Source organism: Sceloporus occidentalis, unplaced genomic scaffold, assembly GCF_023333645.1.
Source record: "Sceloporus occidentalis isolate IW3139 unplaced genomic scaffold, rSceOcc1.0.p SCAF_5, whole genome shotgun sequence".
NCBI classification, from domain to species: Eukaryota; Metazoa; Chordata; class Lepidosauria; order Squamata; family Phrynosomatidae; genus Sceloporus; species Sceloporus occidentalis.
In genome coordinates this window covers 13,251,892-13,269,633 of record NW_028316985.1, presented here as the reverse complement: position 1 = coordinate 13,269,633, position 17,742 = coordinate 13,251,892, and the positions used below count along the sequence as shown (strand labels likewise).

At 41.9% G+C, this 17,742-nt stretch overlaps 1 protein-coding gene across 1 annotated transcript in view; it reads left to right on the top strand.

The window, feature by feature from the left end:
* LOC149311673 (solute carrier organic anion transporter family member 1B1-like) overlaps positions 1–17,742 on the top strand; it is a 32,616-nt gene that overhangs the window by 14,228 nt on the left and 646 nt on the right. The window contains exons 8-13 of the mRNA XM_089527634.1: positions 4,594–4,758; positions 6,645–6,840; positions 8,754–8,916; positions 11,407–11,591; positions 15,419–15,483; positions 17,294–17,411. Of these exons, the coding sequence (XP_089383760.1) occupies positions 4,594–4,758; positions 6,645–6,840; positions 8,754–8,916; positions 11,407–11,591; positions 15,419–15,483; positions 17,294–17,411 (892 nt within the window). The remainder of the gene's footprint in view (positions 1–4,593; positions 4,759–6,644; positions 6,841–8,753; positions 8,917–11,406; positions 11,592–15,418; positions 15,484–17,293; positions 17,412–17,742) is intronic.

Below are 17,742 nucleotides of genomic sequence, written 5' to 3'. Positions count from 1 at the left end.
TGTTCAAATCCATTTTTTAAAAAAAGTCTTCAGAGCTAAGCCATTCCCCAAAAGTGCTGAAATAATTAAGGATAGTTGGTCCCATTGGATGACTCAATTCTAATTTGATGGCTGGCAAGGGAGAGGTCCCCCAGAAATCTTCCAGCAATGAACAGGAAGTGTACTACTGTGATCTGTGCAGTATTCATGTGTAAGAGTTCCTGCCAATGAACCACTTAAAAAAAAGGAATACGAAGTTATGGAGTACCTATCTTAATTGGCTTTCCACTAGAGATAACACAGCAGGAGGGCTGTGATTCTTTGCCCTCACTGCAGTCCTAATTCAGAGTGATCCTTCTGCATCCAATGCAATTAGCAATTTCATTGATCCCAATCCAAATCAGTGTCTCAGTGGTCAGACAATATTTAAAGCTCCAATTTTCATTCCCTCCTGGATCCTGTTCCAGATTTAAGACCTCATGGATAGCTTACTTTTTAATGAAGCCTGCAGTTTACTTTTTAATAACTATTCGCATTATTGTCAATTGCATTAGTAGTGTTAATAATAATAATAATAATAATAATAGGTTTTATTTATATACCGCCCAATCACTGGGAATCCGAGCGGTTTACAACAGAGGGGATAATAGATGGTTCCCTGCCCTCAGGCTTACAATCTAAAAGACACGATACAAAAGGAGAAGGGAATGGTGAGGGGGAGGGGATCAGGTCCAGCAGTTCTTCTCTCCCTCTGAGGCCTGGCCCAAGGCAGATGGGCCGGAGGGAGGGCTCTTCTTCTTCAGGCTAGTCCTGGTGGAACTGGGCCAGCCTACTCTCTCCCTCACAGGCCGAAAGATGACAGTTATGGAGGGAGGGCGCTCTATCTTCAGGCTAGCCCCTGATGACGCTGGGCCAGCCTGTTCTCTCCCTCACTGCTAGGTTTTCAACTTGTGGTTTAGTATTAAATCAAGGGGCACACATCACAGCTGTGGAAGACCTAGGAGAGAGGTTTTCTTTTCATACAAGGGAAATTGCACTAGACTATACCACTAGGTTACAGACAAAAAGACATTAGGGGATGGGATCAGGCCTAGTGTTCCAGAATAAATCAAGCAATATAAAACAGATCAAACTGGAGCAGCAGAATCACTGAAACATTAATCTTCTGATATCATTACATAACTCTGGAATATGAACCAAGTGATAAGATGCCAGCCACAGATGCTGGTGAAATGTCAGGAAGAAACTCTTCTAGAACATGGCCACATAGCTTGAAAAACCCACAAAAAACTATGGATGTGGGCCATGAAAGCCTTCGACTTTCGAAGGTGAAAGGAATGGCGAAAACAGTCAAACTGACATAGAGGAAACAAGAAAAAAAGTGCAAGGACCCAAGAGTGGGAGGCAAAAAAAAACTTGCACAGGCAGCAAGTAAAAGGGACCCATGGTCTGCGATGTCTCTACACTAATGCACAGAGCATGGGAAATAAGCAAGATGAACTTGAACTCCTAGTACAACAAAGCAAATATGACATAATAGGCATCACCGAAACCGGGTGGGATGAGTCGTATAATTGGAATGTGGAAATAGAGGGGTATAACCATTTTAAGAGAAATAGGCCAAACAGGAAAGGAGGAGGAATAGCACTATATGTCAGAGATATTTACACCAGTGAAGAGATCCAGGACATCAATACTGACAGCCAGGTGGAGAGCATCTGGATAAAATTAAAGGGGAGGGAAACAACAAGGATGTTATGGTGGGAGTCTACTACAGACCCCCAAGTCAGACTGAGGAATTGGATGATGTCTTTCTAGAACAGATGACCACACACTCAGAAAGGAGAGATGTAGTAGTGATGGGCGACTTCAACTATCCTGATATTTGCTGGAAGTCAAACTCAGCAAAATCCTCAAGGGCTAGCAACTTCCTTACTTGCCTGGAAGACAATTTCATGGTCCAAAAGGTGGAAGAGGCAACAAGGGGGTCAGCTATTTTAGATCTGATTCTAACCAACAAGGATGACTTGGTTAATGGGGTGCAAGTGGTGGGATCATTAGGTGGAAGTGACCATGTTCTCCTGGAGTTTGTTATACAGTGGAAAGGAGAAGCCAGGCATAGTCAAACACACATTCTAGATTTTAGGAGAGCGGATTTCAGTAAACTTAGAGAAGTATTGAGGGCGATTCCGTGGTCAGAAATACTAAAAGATAAAGGAGTTCAGGACGGATGGGACTTTCTCAAAAGGGAGATACTGAAGGCACAATTTCAAACAGTTCCAGTGAAAAAGAAAAATGGGAGGTGTCTCAAGAAACCAGGATGGATGACTAAGGAACTTTCAACGGAGCTAAGTTTGAAACGGAACATGTATAAGAAATGGAAAAAGGGGGAAATCACGAAAAAGGAATTCAAAGAAATAGCAGGCATGTGCAGGGGTAAAGTCAGAAAAGCTAAAGCACAGAATGAACTCAGGCTTGCTAGAGAGGTTAAGAACAACAAAAAGGGTTTTTTGGATATGTCCACAGCAAAAGTAAGAAGAAGGAAATGGTAGGGCCACTGCATCAAGAGGATGGCAAAATGTTAAAAGGGGACAGAGAAAAGGCAGAATTACTCAACACCTTCTTTGCCTCAGTCTTCTCAAAAAAGGAAAAGGGTGCTCAACCTGAGGATAATGGAGCAGAGGACAGAATAGGGGAATTTCAGCACAGAATAAGTAAAGAGATAGTAGAGGAACACCTTGTTAATCTAAATGAATTTAAGTTTCCGGGACCAGATGAACTCCATCCAAGGGTATTAAAAGAACTGGCAAATGTAATATCGGAGCCATTGGCAATAATCTTTGAAAACTCCTGGAAAACAGGAGAGATCCCAGCAGACTGGAGGAGGGCAAAGGTTGTCCCCATCTTCAAAAAGGGGAAAAAAGAGGATCCCAACAATTATCGTCCAGTTAGTCTGACATCAATCCCAGGAAAGATTCTAGAGCAGATAATTAAACAAAGAGTCTGTGAACATCTAGATGGCAATTCCATAATCACAAAAACTCAACATGGGATTCAGAGAAACAGGTCATGCCAGACAAATCTATTCTCTTTCTTTGATAAAATTACCAGCTTGTTAGATGAAGGGAATGCTGTGGATATAGTATATCTTGATTTCAGTAAGGCCTTTGACAAGGTTTCCCATGACATTCTTGCATACAAGCTTGTAAAATGTGGGCTAGACAAGGCAACTGTTAAATGGATCTGTAATTGGTTGACTGGCCGAACCCAAAGGGTGCTCAACAATGGCTCCTTTTCATCCTGGAGAGAAGTGACCAGTGGGGTCCCACAAGGCGCTGTCCTCGGGCCAGTTCTATTCAACATCTTTATCAATGACCTGGATGACAGAATTGGGAGCATATTTATCAAATTTGCAGATGACACCAAATTAGGAGGAATAGCTAATACCCCAGAGGACAGGATCAAGATTCAAAATGACCTGAATAGACTAGAAAGCTGGGCCAAAGGTAACAAAATGAAATTCAACACGGAGAAATGTAAGGTATTGCACTTAGGGCAGAAAAATAAAATGCACAAATATAGGATTGGGGACACCTGGCTGAAGGAAACTACGTGTGAAATGGATCTAGGAGTCCAAGTAGACCACAAGTTGAACATGAGTCAACAGTGTGATGTGGCAGCTTAAAAGGCCAATGCAATTTTAGGCTGCATCAATAAAATTATAGTGTCTAGATCAAGAGAAGTAATAGTGCCACTCTATTCTGCTTTGGTCAGGCCCCACCTAGAATATTGTGTCCAGTTCTGGGCGCCACAATTCAGAAAGGACATTGAGAAACTGGAGCATGTCCAAAGGAGGGCGACAAAAATGGTGAAGGGTCTGGAAACCATGTCCTATGAGGAACGACTTAGGGAGCTGGGGATGTTTAGCCTGGAGAAAAGAAGGTTAAGAGGTGATATGATAGCGCTGTTTAAATATTTGAAGGGATGTCATATTGAGGAGGGAACAAGCTTACTTTCTTCTGCTCCAGAGAACCGAACCCAGAACAATGGATGCAAGCTACAGCAAAAGAGATTCCACCTCAAATAGCTTCCTGACAGTAAGGGCTGTTTGACAGTGGAACACATTCCCTCGGAGGGTGGTAGAGTCTCCTTCCTTGGAGGTCTTTAATCAGAGGCTGGATGGCCATCTGTCAGGAATGCTTTGATTTGGATTTCCTGCATGGCAGGGGATTGGACTGGATGGCCCTGGTGGTCTCTTCCAACTCTACGATTCTATGATTATATGGTTTCACATTGATAAGAAATGGTTCTGTATTAACTGGAGTTATCACCTCTCTCAACTGACATATTGACTTATGAACTATTATGGTCCAACTTTCATGTCAGTGGGTGGGCTATCCATAGAATTGACCACCCATTGATTGCCATTTTACTCAGTTGTGGCATGTGTACATGTTCAAGCACATATCACCACCATTGAATGATATAAGGTGCAACAGTCAGGAGCTGGAACTGAACCCCCAAATTTATTTTTGAAATAATGTATTGATGAATCATACATTGTGTAGGCATGGTTTATATTATCCACCATGCATCTCTCTCTTTTTTTTTCAGGGTTCTTCAAGTCCCTGAAGAGAGTGTTGGGTAATGGAAGGTATTTCACTCTGTTGTGCATATCGTTGCTGCAGTTTAACAGCTTCATTGGTTATCTGACATACAACACAAAATACATGGAGCAACAGTATGGTCAGCCAGCATCCAAGTCTAATTTAGTAACAGGTGAGTCTAAGTTTTGGCCTCTATCTACCCTTCTGTTTCTCCATCCATCCATCCATCCATCCATCCATCCAGGTCTGGACAAAGACATGTTACTCCCTAAGGCAGATCTACAGGTGGCATCCCCTTAGTCTTCCAAGTCAATGTGTGTAGTATCCAAAACCATCCAAATTATTTCAGCACATGAGGCAAAATAAATAAAATCCTACAAGCACTTACCATTTGCTGCCTTTGACAGCCTTGTGTGATGGCTTGCACAACACTGATTGCAATCACATGCATATATGCTATCACATGTATAGCAGGCATTTATACCAAAAAAAATCACTAGGAACAGATGATAATTCCAATTAAATTGATACAATCCATCCAGAGATATCAACTGCAATGTTAACTAAAATATGACAACAAATATAGAAAACAAAATGATGGCAGGCAGACTGGATATTCAATATTCATCCTCATCCACAAAGAGTGGACACAAAAGACTGCAGCAACTATAGCATCATCATAGTATTAATTCCCCATGCAAGCAAAATTATGCTTAAAATTCTACAACATAGACTCCAGTCATACGTGGAAAAAGAAATCCCAGAGGTGTATGCAGATTCAGGAAAGGCAGAGGCATTAGAGAGCACATAGATAACATACAATGGCTAATAGAGTGCACCAAGAAATTCTTGAAGAAAATCAACATGTGCTTTATAAACTATTGCCAAGTCTCTGACTGCATAGATCAAGAAAATCTATGGAATGCTCTTAAAAACATGGGAGTGCTGCTAAATTTTATAGTCTTGATTAGGAATCTGTACTTAGGGCAAGAAGCTACTGTTAGAACAGAATATGGGGAAACAGAATGGTTCCCAGTTGATAAGAGAGTCAGGCAAGGTTGCATATTATCTCCCTATGTGTTCAATTTGTATGCAGAAAATATCATATGAAGAGCACGTTTAGGAGGAGGAGGAGTAAAGATAGGAAGAAAGAACTTCAACAATCTAAGATATGTGGATGACAGCACACTACTAGCGGAAAACCTGGAACAATTGTTGCTGAACGTAAAGAAAACAAATATAATGATTATGTAAGATCTATATAAATTCAACCTAGGCAATGAGGAAATCCAAAAATTTAAAGATTTCCTGTACCTTGGATCAAACTTTGATCAGAACAGAGACTGCAATTAAGAATTAAGAAAAAGACTAGGAATGGAAAGGGTGGTCATGAAAGAACTAGTCAAGATCCCAATGAGTAAAGGTATACAACTGAATATTGAAATCACAATCATCAAAGCCATTATATTCCCCATCATCATATATGGATGTAAGAGCTGGACAGTGAATAAAGCAGATAAAAATAAAATAAACTCCTTTGAGATGTGGTGCTCTGGAAGAGTGGCGGGAATACCATGGACAGACAAATAGACCAAAAAAAAAAAAAAGGGGGGGGGGTCGCTGGAAGCCAAGATGATTAGATTGAGGCTGTCATACTTTGCCACATCATGAGAAGACATGAATAATTGAAAAAGACAATAATGCTAGAAAAAGTAGAAGGCAGCAAAAAGAGAGGAAGACCACACACACCAAATGGCTAGATTCAATCAGGGAGGTCACAAGAGACATGCAGAGCAGTGGAGGATAGAGGGGCTTGAAGATGTCCCATACACAGGTTTGCCATGAACTGAACAAAACCACCATGAGATTCTGGCCCTTATATTCTCCCTATAATGGGAAGAGGTAGGGTATAGTTAAGGCCTTTTAACATTACCATTGTTAACACTTTCTGCTTTCCCTCCCCTTTCTTTCCATTCACACACCCTTGATTTCCCCCTTTTCCTTTTCAGTCACTGACCATGGCAGAATGTGACTTTCTTTCTCTCACTTTTGTTTCAGGAGTTGCCATTTTACCAGCTGTCTGCATTGGTATCTTTACTGGAGGGCTCATCATGAAAAAGTACAAACTAAATGTTATCGCTGCAACAAAAATGGCATTTACAACATCATTTCTGGCCTTCGCCATTTCACTTTTCTACATGACAGTGGGCTGTGACAACCGCACAGTAGCTGGATTAACTGTGTCCTATGATGGGTATGTTATACATGCATGTTGGGGACTTATTTCTTTGTAAGTGGGTGGACATCTGTGGGAATTAAACTGGGCAGTTCCACAACTTCCATATCCAGTAAGGAGTTCCTGTTATGTTACTACATAAGTAAGCAGGCAAAGTGACTGATACACATCAAGACCGATGTCCATCAGGTCTGATGGGCATCAGTCTCATTGTGCATTGGGACACTAACTAGGAAGTACTGATGCACATCGGAAAAGCCCAGTGCCAGTGTTGTAGATTTGAGTCAACTGGCTAAGACTTGACTTGGACTCAAGTTACTTCAATGACTCGACTTTGACTTGACTCAGAAAGAACTGATTTACTGACTCAGCTTGACTCAAGGCTTGTACATTTTTACCGACTGACTTGCTGGTCTAACTTCATTCAGAAACAGCAAACATGTTAGGCAATGGTCTTGAGGCTGAGGTCTGCTCAGTAGCCTGTCTCTGCTGCACTCCCTGACCAAATAGCTAACCGTATAGAACAATATTTTCTTGCAGTCCCACTTGTATATTCATTCTACACTAGGGGCTGCCACCTCTATTCTGAAAAACTGCTCTGTTTTCCTGATAAACTTTCAGGATGCAAGAAGTCACTATATCCAGCCACATACAGTGCCCTCAAAATAACAGGGGGGAAAACCCACAGGCAGGAAACAAAATGCAACAAGAGCTAGCAATACCTGGTAGAAATGAATGATTTATACTGCAGCTGGTTTTACCAAGCCTGTTTCTGGTATCCCCTTTTTGTTCTTCCTTACAAATATGAACAATAAATGGCTCCTTCCATGAAAAACTGTACATTAAAAAGGACAATTATTAAAGCTGTTTGGATAGTCTTGAATGAAAAAGTACTATACATGCTAAATAAACAGAGTTTAACTTTGGCAGAAGTGGTATTTGTTTCATGCCTTCCTTGAATTACTCTCTTTGTGAGAGGTTTTGTAACCAGCTTCAAAACGGAGTTGAAAACCATCCTGTTCAGAGAAGCCTTCCCAGGCATTGCATAATTGTCACTTACTATTTGATGTTCTTTTGCTGCCTGTTTATCAAACCATTTCCTGTATTGCTATGTACTGTATATGCATTATCCTACTTGAGAGTATGTATTTTCCCTGGAAAATGATTAACCATCCATTATGAAGCCAAGCCCTCCCTCCAGTCCATCTGCCTTGGTCCAGGCCTCGGAGGTAGAGAGGAACTGCTGGACCTCTTACCCTTTCCCTCCACCACTCCCTTCTCCTTCTGTGTCATGTCTTTTTAGATTGTAAGCCCGAGGGCAGGGATCCATCTAACTAAAAAGATTGCATGTACAGTGCTGTGTAAATTTACAGCGCTTCATAAATAAAGGTTAATAATAATAATAATAATAATAATAATAATAATAATAGTGTGGCTTAAGACCACAGATGAGCATGTCAAAACATTGTTAAACAGACAGCAATGCAAACACTCAATAAAAACATAACAGTTTGGACCAGCAACACAAAGTGAACTAACTTTTCAATACCAGTTCTAGTTGGAGCTCTAAAGAAAACCATTCCCATTCACAAAGGAGAAGGAATTGATATTGCCATCTAAGCTTGTCTCATAAAACAACTGGCCCAACAAACTACCACCAGCCTATTTGCTCAACTCTGGTTCTTGATTATTAATATTATTAGCTTATTTCTGTGCTATGATTTGGTTTATATTATCTTCTACCTCTGGGTTTTGTTTTCATTTATATTTGTTAGGTGGATAGATGGATATATTTGATTTTCTTTTTCTTCATGGGTCACCTCAGTTGCTTCATGCAAGGATGGAAAAGAGGGATATAAACACTTTAAATAAAGATAGCACTATAAATGCTAGAATAATCTAAGTGCATCCCTCTGTGTTTATTTTAAAAGGCAACCAATTACTCGAGATGCAATTCTTTTATCGTCACAATGTAACTCTGACTGTCACTGTGCCACAAACCAGTGGAACCCTGTCTGTGGAGACAATGGACTCACATATGTGTCAGCATGTTTTGCTGGCTGTAAAGACATAACGGGATCCAGAAAAGAAACAGTAAGTTTTATTTATTTTGCTACTCTTTACTTTCGTATCTGTGTCAGGGGTTAAGGAGCTGTCCGTTACGAAGCAGTTTCTGGGCCCTTTTTCTACTGAAGAAGTCATTGTATACAGTCCGAGGCTTGCTTGCTAAGAGGGAATAGGCTGAGTCTTAATCCCAGATTACATGTCTTTACTATAGAAAATGCAGAGCCTGGCCTTTTTCACTGACTTTGGGAGACATAATTCATCAAATTCACTTTTCTAAATCACTTTTTCCAAGGAAGATTTTCTTCCTACTCTGAGATATACAGGGACTTCTTATTATTTGAAGTCAGGGAACAGACCTCATGCATCCTATACAGATCATTGCCTCCTATGAACAGTAGAAACCAAACTGAACATGCAGACTAAACTAACAAGAACAAATGATATCCAGATCCTTGTTGGATCCAACTGAAAATTCATTGTAAAGCCAAGTCATATTTCCAACAATGGCCTGTCAAATGCTTCTGGGAAAACTTACCAGAAGGGTGTGACAGAAATACTCCTAGTTAGTTTCTCCCACTACCACCACCCTTCACCACCATCACTAAGGAGCATGGAGATGCATATTGCTTCTGAACATGGAAATTCTATAGAACTGTTATGGCCAAAATAATTACAGGTCATAAAATCATATAATCAGAGAGATCCCAAGAACCATCCAGTCCAACCTCCTGCCATACAGAAACTTACAGTCAAAGCACCCCTGACATATGGCCATCCATCCTCTGTTTAAAGACCTTCAAAGAAGGAGGGAGTGTGTTCCCCTGTCAAACAGCTGTCAGGAGGTTCCTCCTAATGTCTAGGACAAGGTGGAATCTCTTTTCCTGTAGCTTGCATCCATTGTCCCAGGTCCTACTCTCTGGAGCAGCAGAAAACAAGCTAGCTCCATCCTCAATATGACAAGGTCTTTACTTTATCAATATGTTGTGTCCCATCCTCATGTCTTCTAAACTAGTGGTTATCACTAGCCATCTTGTGGAATGCTTGATTTGATTTCCTGATGTCTTTGACATCTGTTGGAAAGCAAGGAATTCCATCCTCCAGCTTTACCTGGTCCACTGGTACTCAAAATGCAGCCTGGGAAGAGTCTAAAGAAACTTCTTGCCTTTCCCAAAGTCTTTTCCTTTCAGGAATTCCCATAATCTTGCACATCATCTCCATCAGAAAGGCAAGGGGAGCAGGATCAACCTCCATGTTATCTTTTATTGCAAAGACAAATGGGGCAGTGAAGAACCAGTAACTTTTTCTATTCTTACTCTCATTCTTAATCGTTATCCAACCTTTGCCCTAGAATTGGGATTCAACCTGAACCTGTGCAGATAAAGGTGTGGAACTCTAGCCTTCTTTGCATCACAGGTAGACCACTGCAGCAAGTCTGCAGGGCCAATTCTCTGCCCCTAGTACCCCCTCCCCCAAAGGGACCACACAGACTGGCAAAACTGCCAAAAACAAATCTGCAAGTGGCTGGAAATCTACTTCTGATCTTGAAAATTTGGTGATTTTGATGTTAAAGTGCAGGGGGACCTTGCAACCTGTTTCAAAGGTGAGTTACTGCTCTAGGTGGCTTCTAAAAGAGGCAGTTCACCTTTTAGCATGCTAAAAAAAAACCAGACAGTCTGGAGGGACCAAGGATCACAAAAATATCCTTGGGGCCCCTGTGGTCCCAGAGCTACACTTTGCCCGCATAAGCTCTATATGAAAAAATTGATAATGATTCTGGTGGCGGAGTGGTCTTGGGGGTGCAAAATCCCACCTCTGATATCATCTAGACTGCAGGCCTGGTTTTAGAAGGAATAATCTGGACCTAATGACCACACTATTTTTGTATCATTGCTCTAGACCAGGTTTGGGGGAAGTGTGCATGCCATATATTTAATGAAGCACATAGATTAGCCCCAAATCTTTAGTGCCTGGATTTGGCCTGGAGTTTTGGGGTGGAATTATTGAGCCAGAAAAAAATGGTCTCATGTATCAAACTATTTCCCCCTTATTATATCACATGTGATCTCGATTCCTTTTTTGGCATCAAGACCATCTTGATGCCTCTTTTTATATATCCCTAAAAATAAATTTTCATCTCCAAAAGGCCTGGACAAAGCAAAAAAGTAAAACAACCAAACAACCATAAAAACAGGATGGTTTGGCACTCCCTGACTATTTCTGTAGAGATGCTGAGTGATGAAAACTAACCATATCCTGGCCAGTTCCATAAACTGGAAATGATGCAACTACTGGTCATTTTAAGAATAACTTTACAGTCCATGGGAAGAGGAGAAGTGATTAATGGCTTCTACTTTTTCTACAACTTACCATCCCTGCACCAAAGGTACAGAGATGGGAGAGAAAGTAGGAGAAGGAGAGAAGTAGAGTGGGGGGCGAGTGGAGAGAAAGCCATTTACAAATGAAACAATAGTGTACTGTACTAGGATGACTATGCCATCACTTTTGTTTTTCTTCTAGGTTTTTCATAATTGTAGCTGCATTGAAAGTATGGATTCTGTGGTGATAAATTCCTCCGCAGTTTTGGGAGAATGTCCAAGGAGTGATGACTGCTCAAGGAAATTTATTTATTTCACAGCAATAAAAGTAGCAAGTTCCTTTTTCTATGCATTGGGGGGGACTTCATTTTTCATGATCATGATTAGGTAAGTTACAAATGAGACCAGCTAAAAATGTTGCAGTATATTATTCCTTTATGTTCTGGTTCAGAACAGAAAAAATTCCTCAAGCTGAGCATTCCTGCCCCTTCCTTCTTTATGTTTCTTTTCCAAATAATTTACAACTACTGGTATAGTGCAGCTACTGTACTTGGTCATTCTCCATTGGACTGCTAGGGAGGGAGGCTTGCCTTCATTGAGATTTTATTTCAAAAATAACTTTCATACTGGTTTCTTAGGGGTTCCACTTTCCATCTGCATTCCACTTTTTTGTTGTAATTATTAGTTAAGTTCATTATGAGATGAATGATACTAATAGTAGAAAATAGCAGACTTGGAACAATTATTGAGGAAAGTCAAGGAAGAAAGTGCAAAGGCAAGGTTACAGTTGAACATTCAGAAAACAAAAATAATGACTACAGATGATTTTTAAAGCTAACAATGAACTTTAAAGCTAACAATGAAGAATTTGAAAACATCAAATATTTCTGGTAGGCATAGTCTTGATCAAAATAGAGACTATAGTCAAGAAATCAGAAGAAGACAGGAACTTGGAAGGGCAGCTTTGAAGGAACTTAGGCCCGGCACAGACGGGCCTTACGTGACATCCTCGTCACATGCTAGGGTTGCCTCAGGGTGCTCCGCCCACATGCAGCCTAACCCTAGCATGTGACAGGGGCGTAATCATGGCAGCCTCCCATCCACATGGTGGACACCATGATTACGTCACACATGCATTGAGGACAAATGGTGTGGCGCATGTGTGATGTCGTCGCACAGCCTAGGCCACATACTGCGGCCTGGGCAAAACGTAGCTCCTTCTGAGGGCGCGCCTCATTCCCGCAGCCACCAAAAGGCTGTGGGAACAGTGCCAGGGGGAAAGGGGCCAAGCGGCCCCTTTCTCCCCTTGGCCCCTTTCCCCCTTGGTTGCAGCTCCTGGGGTGTCCTGGGGCATGAAACCCCAAGGACACCCTTTTCAGGACTAGGGAGAAGCAGCAATCCCAAAAAGCACCGGATTGGGGCCTCTGGGCTGCCGGTGTGGCTGCCCTGGCCCCAATCCATGGAGTAAAGGGGCACGTGCAGGCCGCCTAAAAGAGGCGGTCTGTACCCTACCACAGACATATACCTTAAGCACAAAGCTATATCATTCAATACCAAAGTCAAGACTGTCCATGTCATTGCATTTCCAGTATCTGTGTATGCTTGTGACAGTGAAGAAATGTGATAGGAAGACTATCAACTCATTTGAAATGTAGTACTGCAGGAGAGTTCTGTGGACACCATGGACTGCCAAAAAGACAAATAAATGGGTGCTAGGGAAAATTATGCCTGAACTCTCCCTAGAAGCCAATATTATTAAGCAGAGGCTATTGTATCACGAGAAGACATGAATCACTAGGAAAGACAATTATACTTGGCAAGGCAGAAGGCAGCAAGAAAGGAGGTAGTCTGCATTACAGTAGTTGGACTCAATCATGGAAGCCTTGAGTTTATAAGACCTGTGCAGGGCTGTTGATAACAAGATGACTTGGAGATCTCTCCTTCATAGGGTCACCACAAGTGTTAACAGCTGTTTACTGGGTGGGGGGGGGAGAGCTCTTAGATTCTAGCTCTCTGCAGGATCTTACAAGAGGGTGGCTTTAAAAACATACAATTAACCACAGTGACTCCACATAAAAAAGAGGTAGAAGGAAAAGCTGATTTTGCAGGAAAAAAACAAGTGTTCCTTTGTTAAAAAGAAAGAAAAAGATACTAATCTGTACTAATCTGTCAGACTTTTCCAACATTCCACCCACTTTCCAGCATGACAAGGATGTTATACCAAAATAACATAGGCATGAAACTGATGAGCCTAAAGGGCAGATGTTTTGGGGGCAGGATTTGCAGATGACGCACACCCCTGGAGTGGCTGGAAGCCACTCTGAGGCTGCCTGAGGTGGCCTGAGGCCACCGGCAGAAACAGTAGGAAAAATCTACTTTGGGACTGCGGCATTAGCCCACTTTCAGAGCAGGCCATCCAGTCACCATGCTCCCATGCCACTTGGGGCCTGATCGGGGCTGCAGCAGCCAGAAGCCACTCCAAGTCACAGATCTGTTTGACCCCATAGACCAATGATTCCCAAATTTTGCTCCTCCAGGTGTTTTGGACATTGACTCCCAGAAGCCCTAGCCAGCTTGGACAACAGTCAGGAATTCTGAGAGCTGAAGTCCAAAACATCTGGAAGACCAAAGTTTGGGAACCACTGCCATAGACTAAGGGAAGCCTTCTTTATGCTGCTGGTTGTCTCATTAGGATTTCAATTCACCTGCTTGTTTAACTGGGTTATGTTGTGAACCCATGATGTCAGGAGCTAAACTTTGGGCGTGTTGCATACAAAGTATGTTATCTCTCATGGTGCTACATAGGCCCTACAACTGCCACAGGTTATGGAAACATTGGCCAGCATTCTTCTGTATTTAATTCCAGTGCGAAGAACCAGTATGGTGTAGTGATCTGAGCATTAGACTATGAGCATTGGACTGTAGATCAGCGTTTGATTCCATGCTTGGCAATGGAAACCCACTGAGTGACCTTGGATGAGTTACACATTCTTAGGGGCTCAACAGACCACCCCTAAGGGGTGGCTCCATGCCCCCCTTTCCACACCAGATCGCTCCACATGCAACCACATGCCACAGCCCTATTTTGGCTTTTCTGCAGTGCAAAAAGAAGCCACAAAAAGCAGCTCTTTTTTGCACTGCAAAAGCCATGGCTTTTTGACACTCTTTTGGCACAAGGTGTTTAAACACTGCACCAACTGTATGCTGTAACACCTCTTCCATGTGGTTGTGCATGCGGAGTGATGCTGGTGTGAGGGCAGCGTGGGGGCAGTCAGCATGCATACAACACACCTCATGCCGCCCCACACCCATATGGCATATAACATCAGTCTGTACAGGCTCTTAGCCCCAGAAAACCTTTGATAGGTTCACTTTAAGATTACCATAAATTAGAAATGGCTTGAAAACACAGAGCTACAAAAACCTTGTTATGCCAGTTGTATATTTAGACATTTACACATGTCGGTATCCAGTGCTACATGATAACAACCATTTCCCTGTTCACCCATAGTGCATCAATGGTCACCAAAGAATTCACAATATGGCCTCCTGGATGGCTGGGAGTATCAGTGTACTGTTGTCCCCATCAGCTCTGTCTGGCTAAGTACATCAGCAGAGGTTTACATTTCACCGATACTGAAGCTGAATTTTAGCTAGCAAATGCAGTTGCTAGCCTTTCAGAGAGATATTAATTTTTATTTTTTAAAAAGTAATTTTTCTAAGCTCTACATACAATTGGAGCACCAGCAGTTAGAAAGACCTATGGCTCATACCTTCTATTCTCAAAAATATTCACATCACAGTGAATATATTAACATTTTTCTCTAGAACAGATGTTTGTTTAAGGACAGCATATTTATAATGTTGGGCAGCAGAATAATTTAGCTTTGTCAGAAAACTCAGCCCCTGGCTTGACCACCTGCCTCCTAGACCTCTTGATTCACCAATATTGTATTTACAACATTTAGTAATTCCTAATTAGAGAAGGGCTTTCCCTCAAGCAAGAATGCATACTCTGCTGTCTACTGTGCATGAAGAATGGTTTGTGAGCCTTGTAAAACTGTAACTGTTAACTTTACTAGAATACTGTGTTTCTATTGCAATGGCTTGTGGCTAATGCAGATAAGGAATCTGTCTGTCTGTCTATTTGCCTGTCTAAAACTTACAGAAATGTAGAAATGTATGTTTAACATGGTTAATGTTTCATCTTTTAGAAATATAGAACCAGAACTAAAGTCACTGGCAGTTGGTCTCCATATGCTTGTGATGAGAGCTTTGGGTAAGAAATGCTGTTCTGATAGTTATGGGCTACATTTACTATCTCTTTAGTGCTTCTTATCAGGGATGTAAACTTTCATTTATATCATTCTCATGTATGAGAATAAAACACTTGAAAAACATTTCTCCTGCTGGGTAAACATAAGAGGTTTTGTGTATTCTTTGATGATTGTTTGCACTATAGGCTTTTTTCTCTTAACTTTGGGGCTCGGCAGATGGGGAGAAAGGGGCGGTGAGATGCTGCCTCTTTCTGCTCCCAACGGAGGCCGCAGCAACCAAATGGTGCGCCCCCCAGGAGGCCTAAAAAGAACCCACTCCTGGCAGGTTCATTTTTAGAGTGTGTGCAGGTCACCATTGGTACGGCCCCACGCACTGATGATGTCCGTGTGGCACAGTGCTGTCTGAATGCTGTGCCACACATATGTCATCATGGTGGTTCCCGTGTGGATGGGGGAAGCCATGATAGCACCCAGGCAGTGCAGTAGGGCTCGGGAACATGCGGACGCTCTTCTCTCCCAAGCCCTAAAATTGGCCCCAGGCTGTTGCAAGGTGTCAGTCTGTACCAGGCCATTGTCATGTTTTTTTTTTGGGGGGGGGGGGTGAAGGCTGTGGAAAAAAATGGCTGTGATCCTGCATCAGGAGATGAGACATAGCTATGATATAGTATGAGAAAACAACAAAGAATCTTCACCTGTGATTTCTACTATAGCTTCCAGGACCCACAAGGCAGCATTCTTGGAATTGTAATCCAAAGAGTACTGTATCTTTCCCAAGCTCAACACCTGCCTGCTAGAAATCTCTTATACTGGAAGCTTTGCAAACACATGTAGGGAGGCTTGAGCTGGTGAAGGGACCATCATGGGGACAGTTGCTCTGCATGGAGACCCCGCTCTAGTGGGGCAAAGCCTTTGACACCAGTTAATTCCTAAACTGACCTGAAAGGGACCTAATAAAGAAAGGCAATGTGTCCATGTGTAAAGTGGATGGAGATGCATTACATTCCTCCCAGGCAGTACAGGAGCTCTTCATCTTCCTCCACCAATATTTGAAGACTTCTATGGGTGTGTCCACAGTGCAAAAATAAAACAGTTTGACACCACTTTAACTGCCATAATTTTATCCTACAGAATCCTGGGATTTGTAGTTTGGTGAGGCCCCAGAGCTCTCTGACAGACCTGGCTGAATATCTCACCAAACTCCAAATTCCAGGATTCCACAGGATGGAACCATGGCAGTTAAAGTGGTATCACGCTGCTTTATTTCTGCAGTGTGGCAGTCTCTTTGTGAAAAAATTTGTTTGGGGAGAGATTGATCTTTGCTTGCATCCTGTTTAGTAGTTATGAGGTTGTAAAGTTGATTTATAATCTCATAACTTTTTGGATTTATCTTTACAGTTGTTAACAATTGAACATGCCCTCAAAAATCTGCCTTTTCAGCCATGCAGTGCCCCATCCAAAGGGTTTTCTGAGATATTTGAAATCAGGACACTGGGAAATCATGTTGACAGTGCTCTCCTGGTTACATCAGGATCCCAGAGTGCTGCAGATGTTATTTCCCAGTATTCCAACCTGCAGCACCTTAGAAACCTTGCAGAAAGGGTGCTGCCAAGATGAAAGGGTAGGTTTTATTTGGAGGGAGATGGTGGCATAGCTACAATCGTGGAACTCTGTTGTCATAGTTACATCTAACAATAGTGGACCTCAGATACTTTTTTAGGGGGGAATCCAGGAATAAGGAGAGCAAAAGTATGTGTTATTCATTTCTGTTGTAAATGATATCATGGTACATATTTTCTGCTTGATGTCTTCCAGGTGGAATTCCAGCCCCTGTTTATTTTGGTGCTGTAATAGACAGGGCTTGCTTGAAGTGGGCAAACACTGGCTGTAGGCGCCAAGGTGCTTGCAGACTCTATGACTCTACAATGTACAGGTGAGCTGTACTGGTACCCCAAAAGCTTTTTATGTTGTTCTCTCAATGGTAGTTTCCTGATTGACATAACATAGTGACTGCTTTTGACTGAAATAGCTCTCTCAGGCAGAGAATTTCTTCCAAGTCCTTTACCAAATTACAAATCCCAAGATTCCATAGGCTGGAGCCATGGGAGTTAAAGATGTATCACTGTATTATATTATATATTATATACTGTAATTCTGGAGTGGGGATATATCTAGTTTCTTCTTTTTGTTTTTAAATGGTGTTGTTCCAATTCGTGCTTTTAGGCACTTTGAATATTGTTGTTGTTGTGTACCTTCAAGTCATT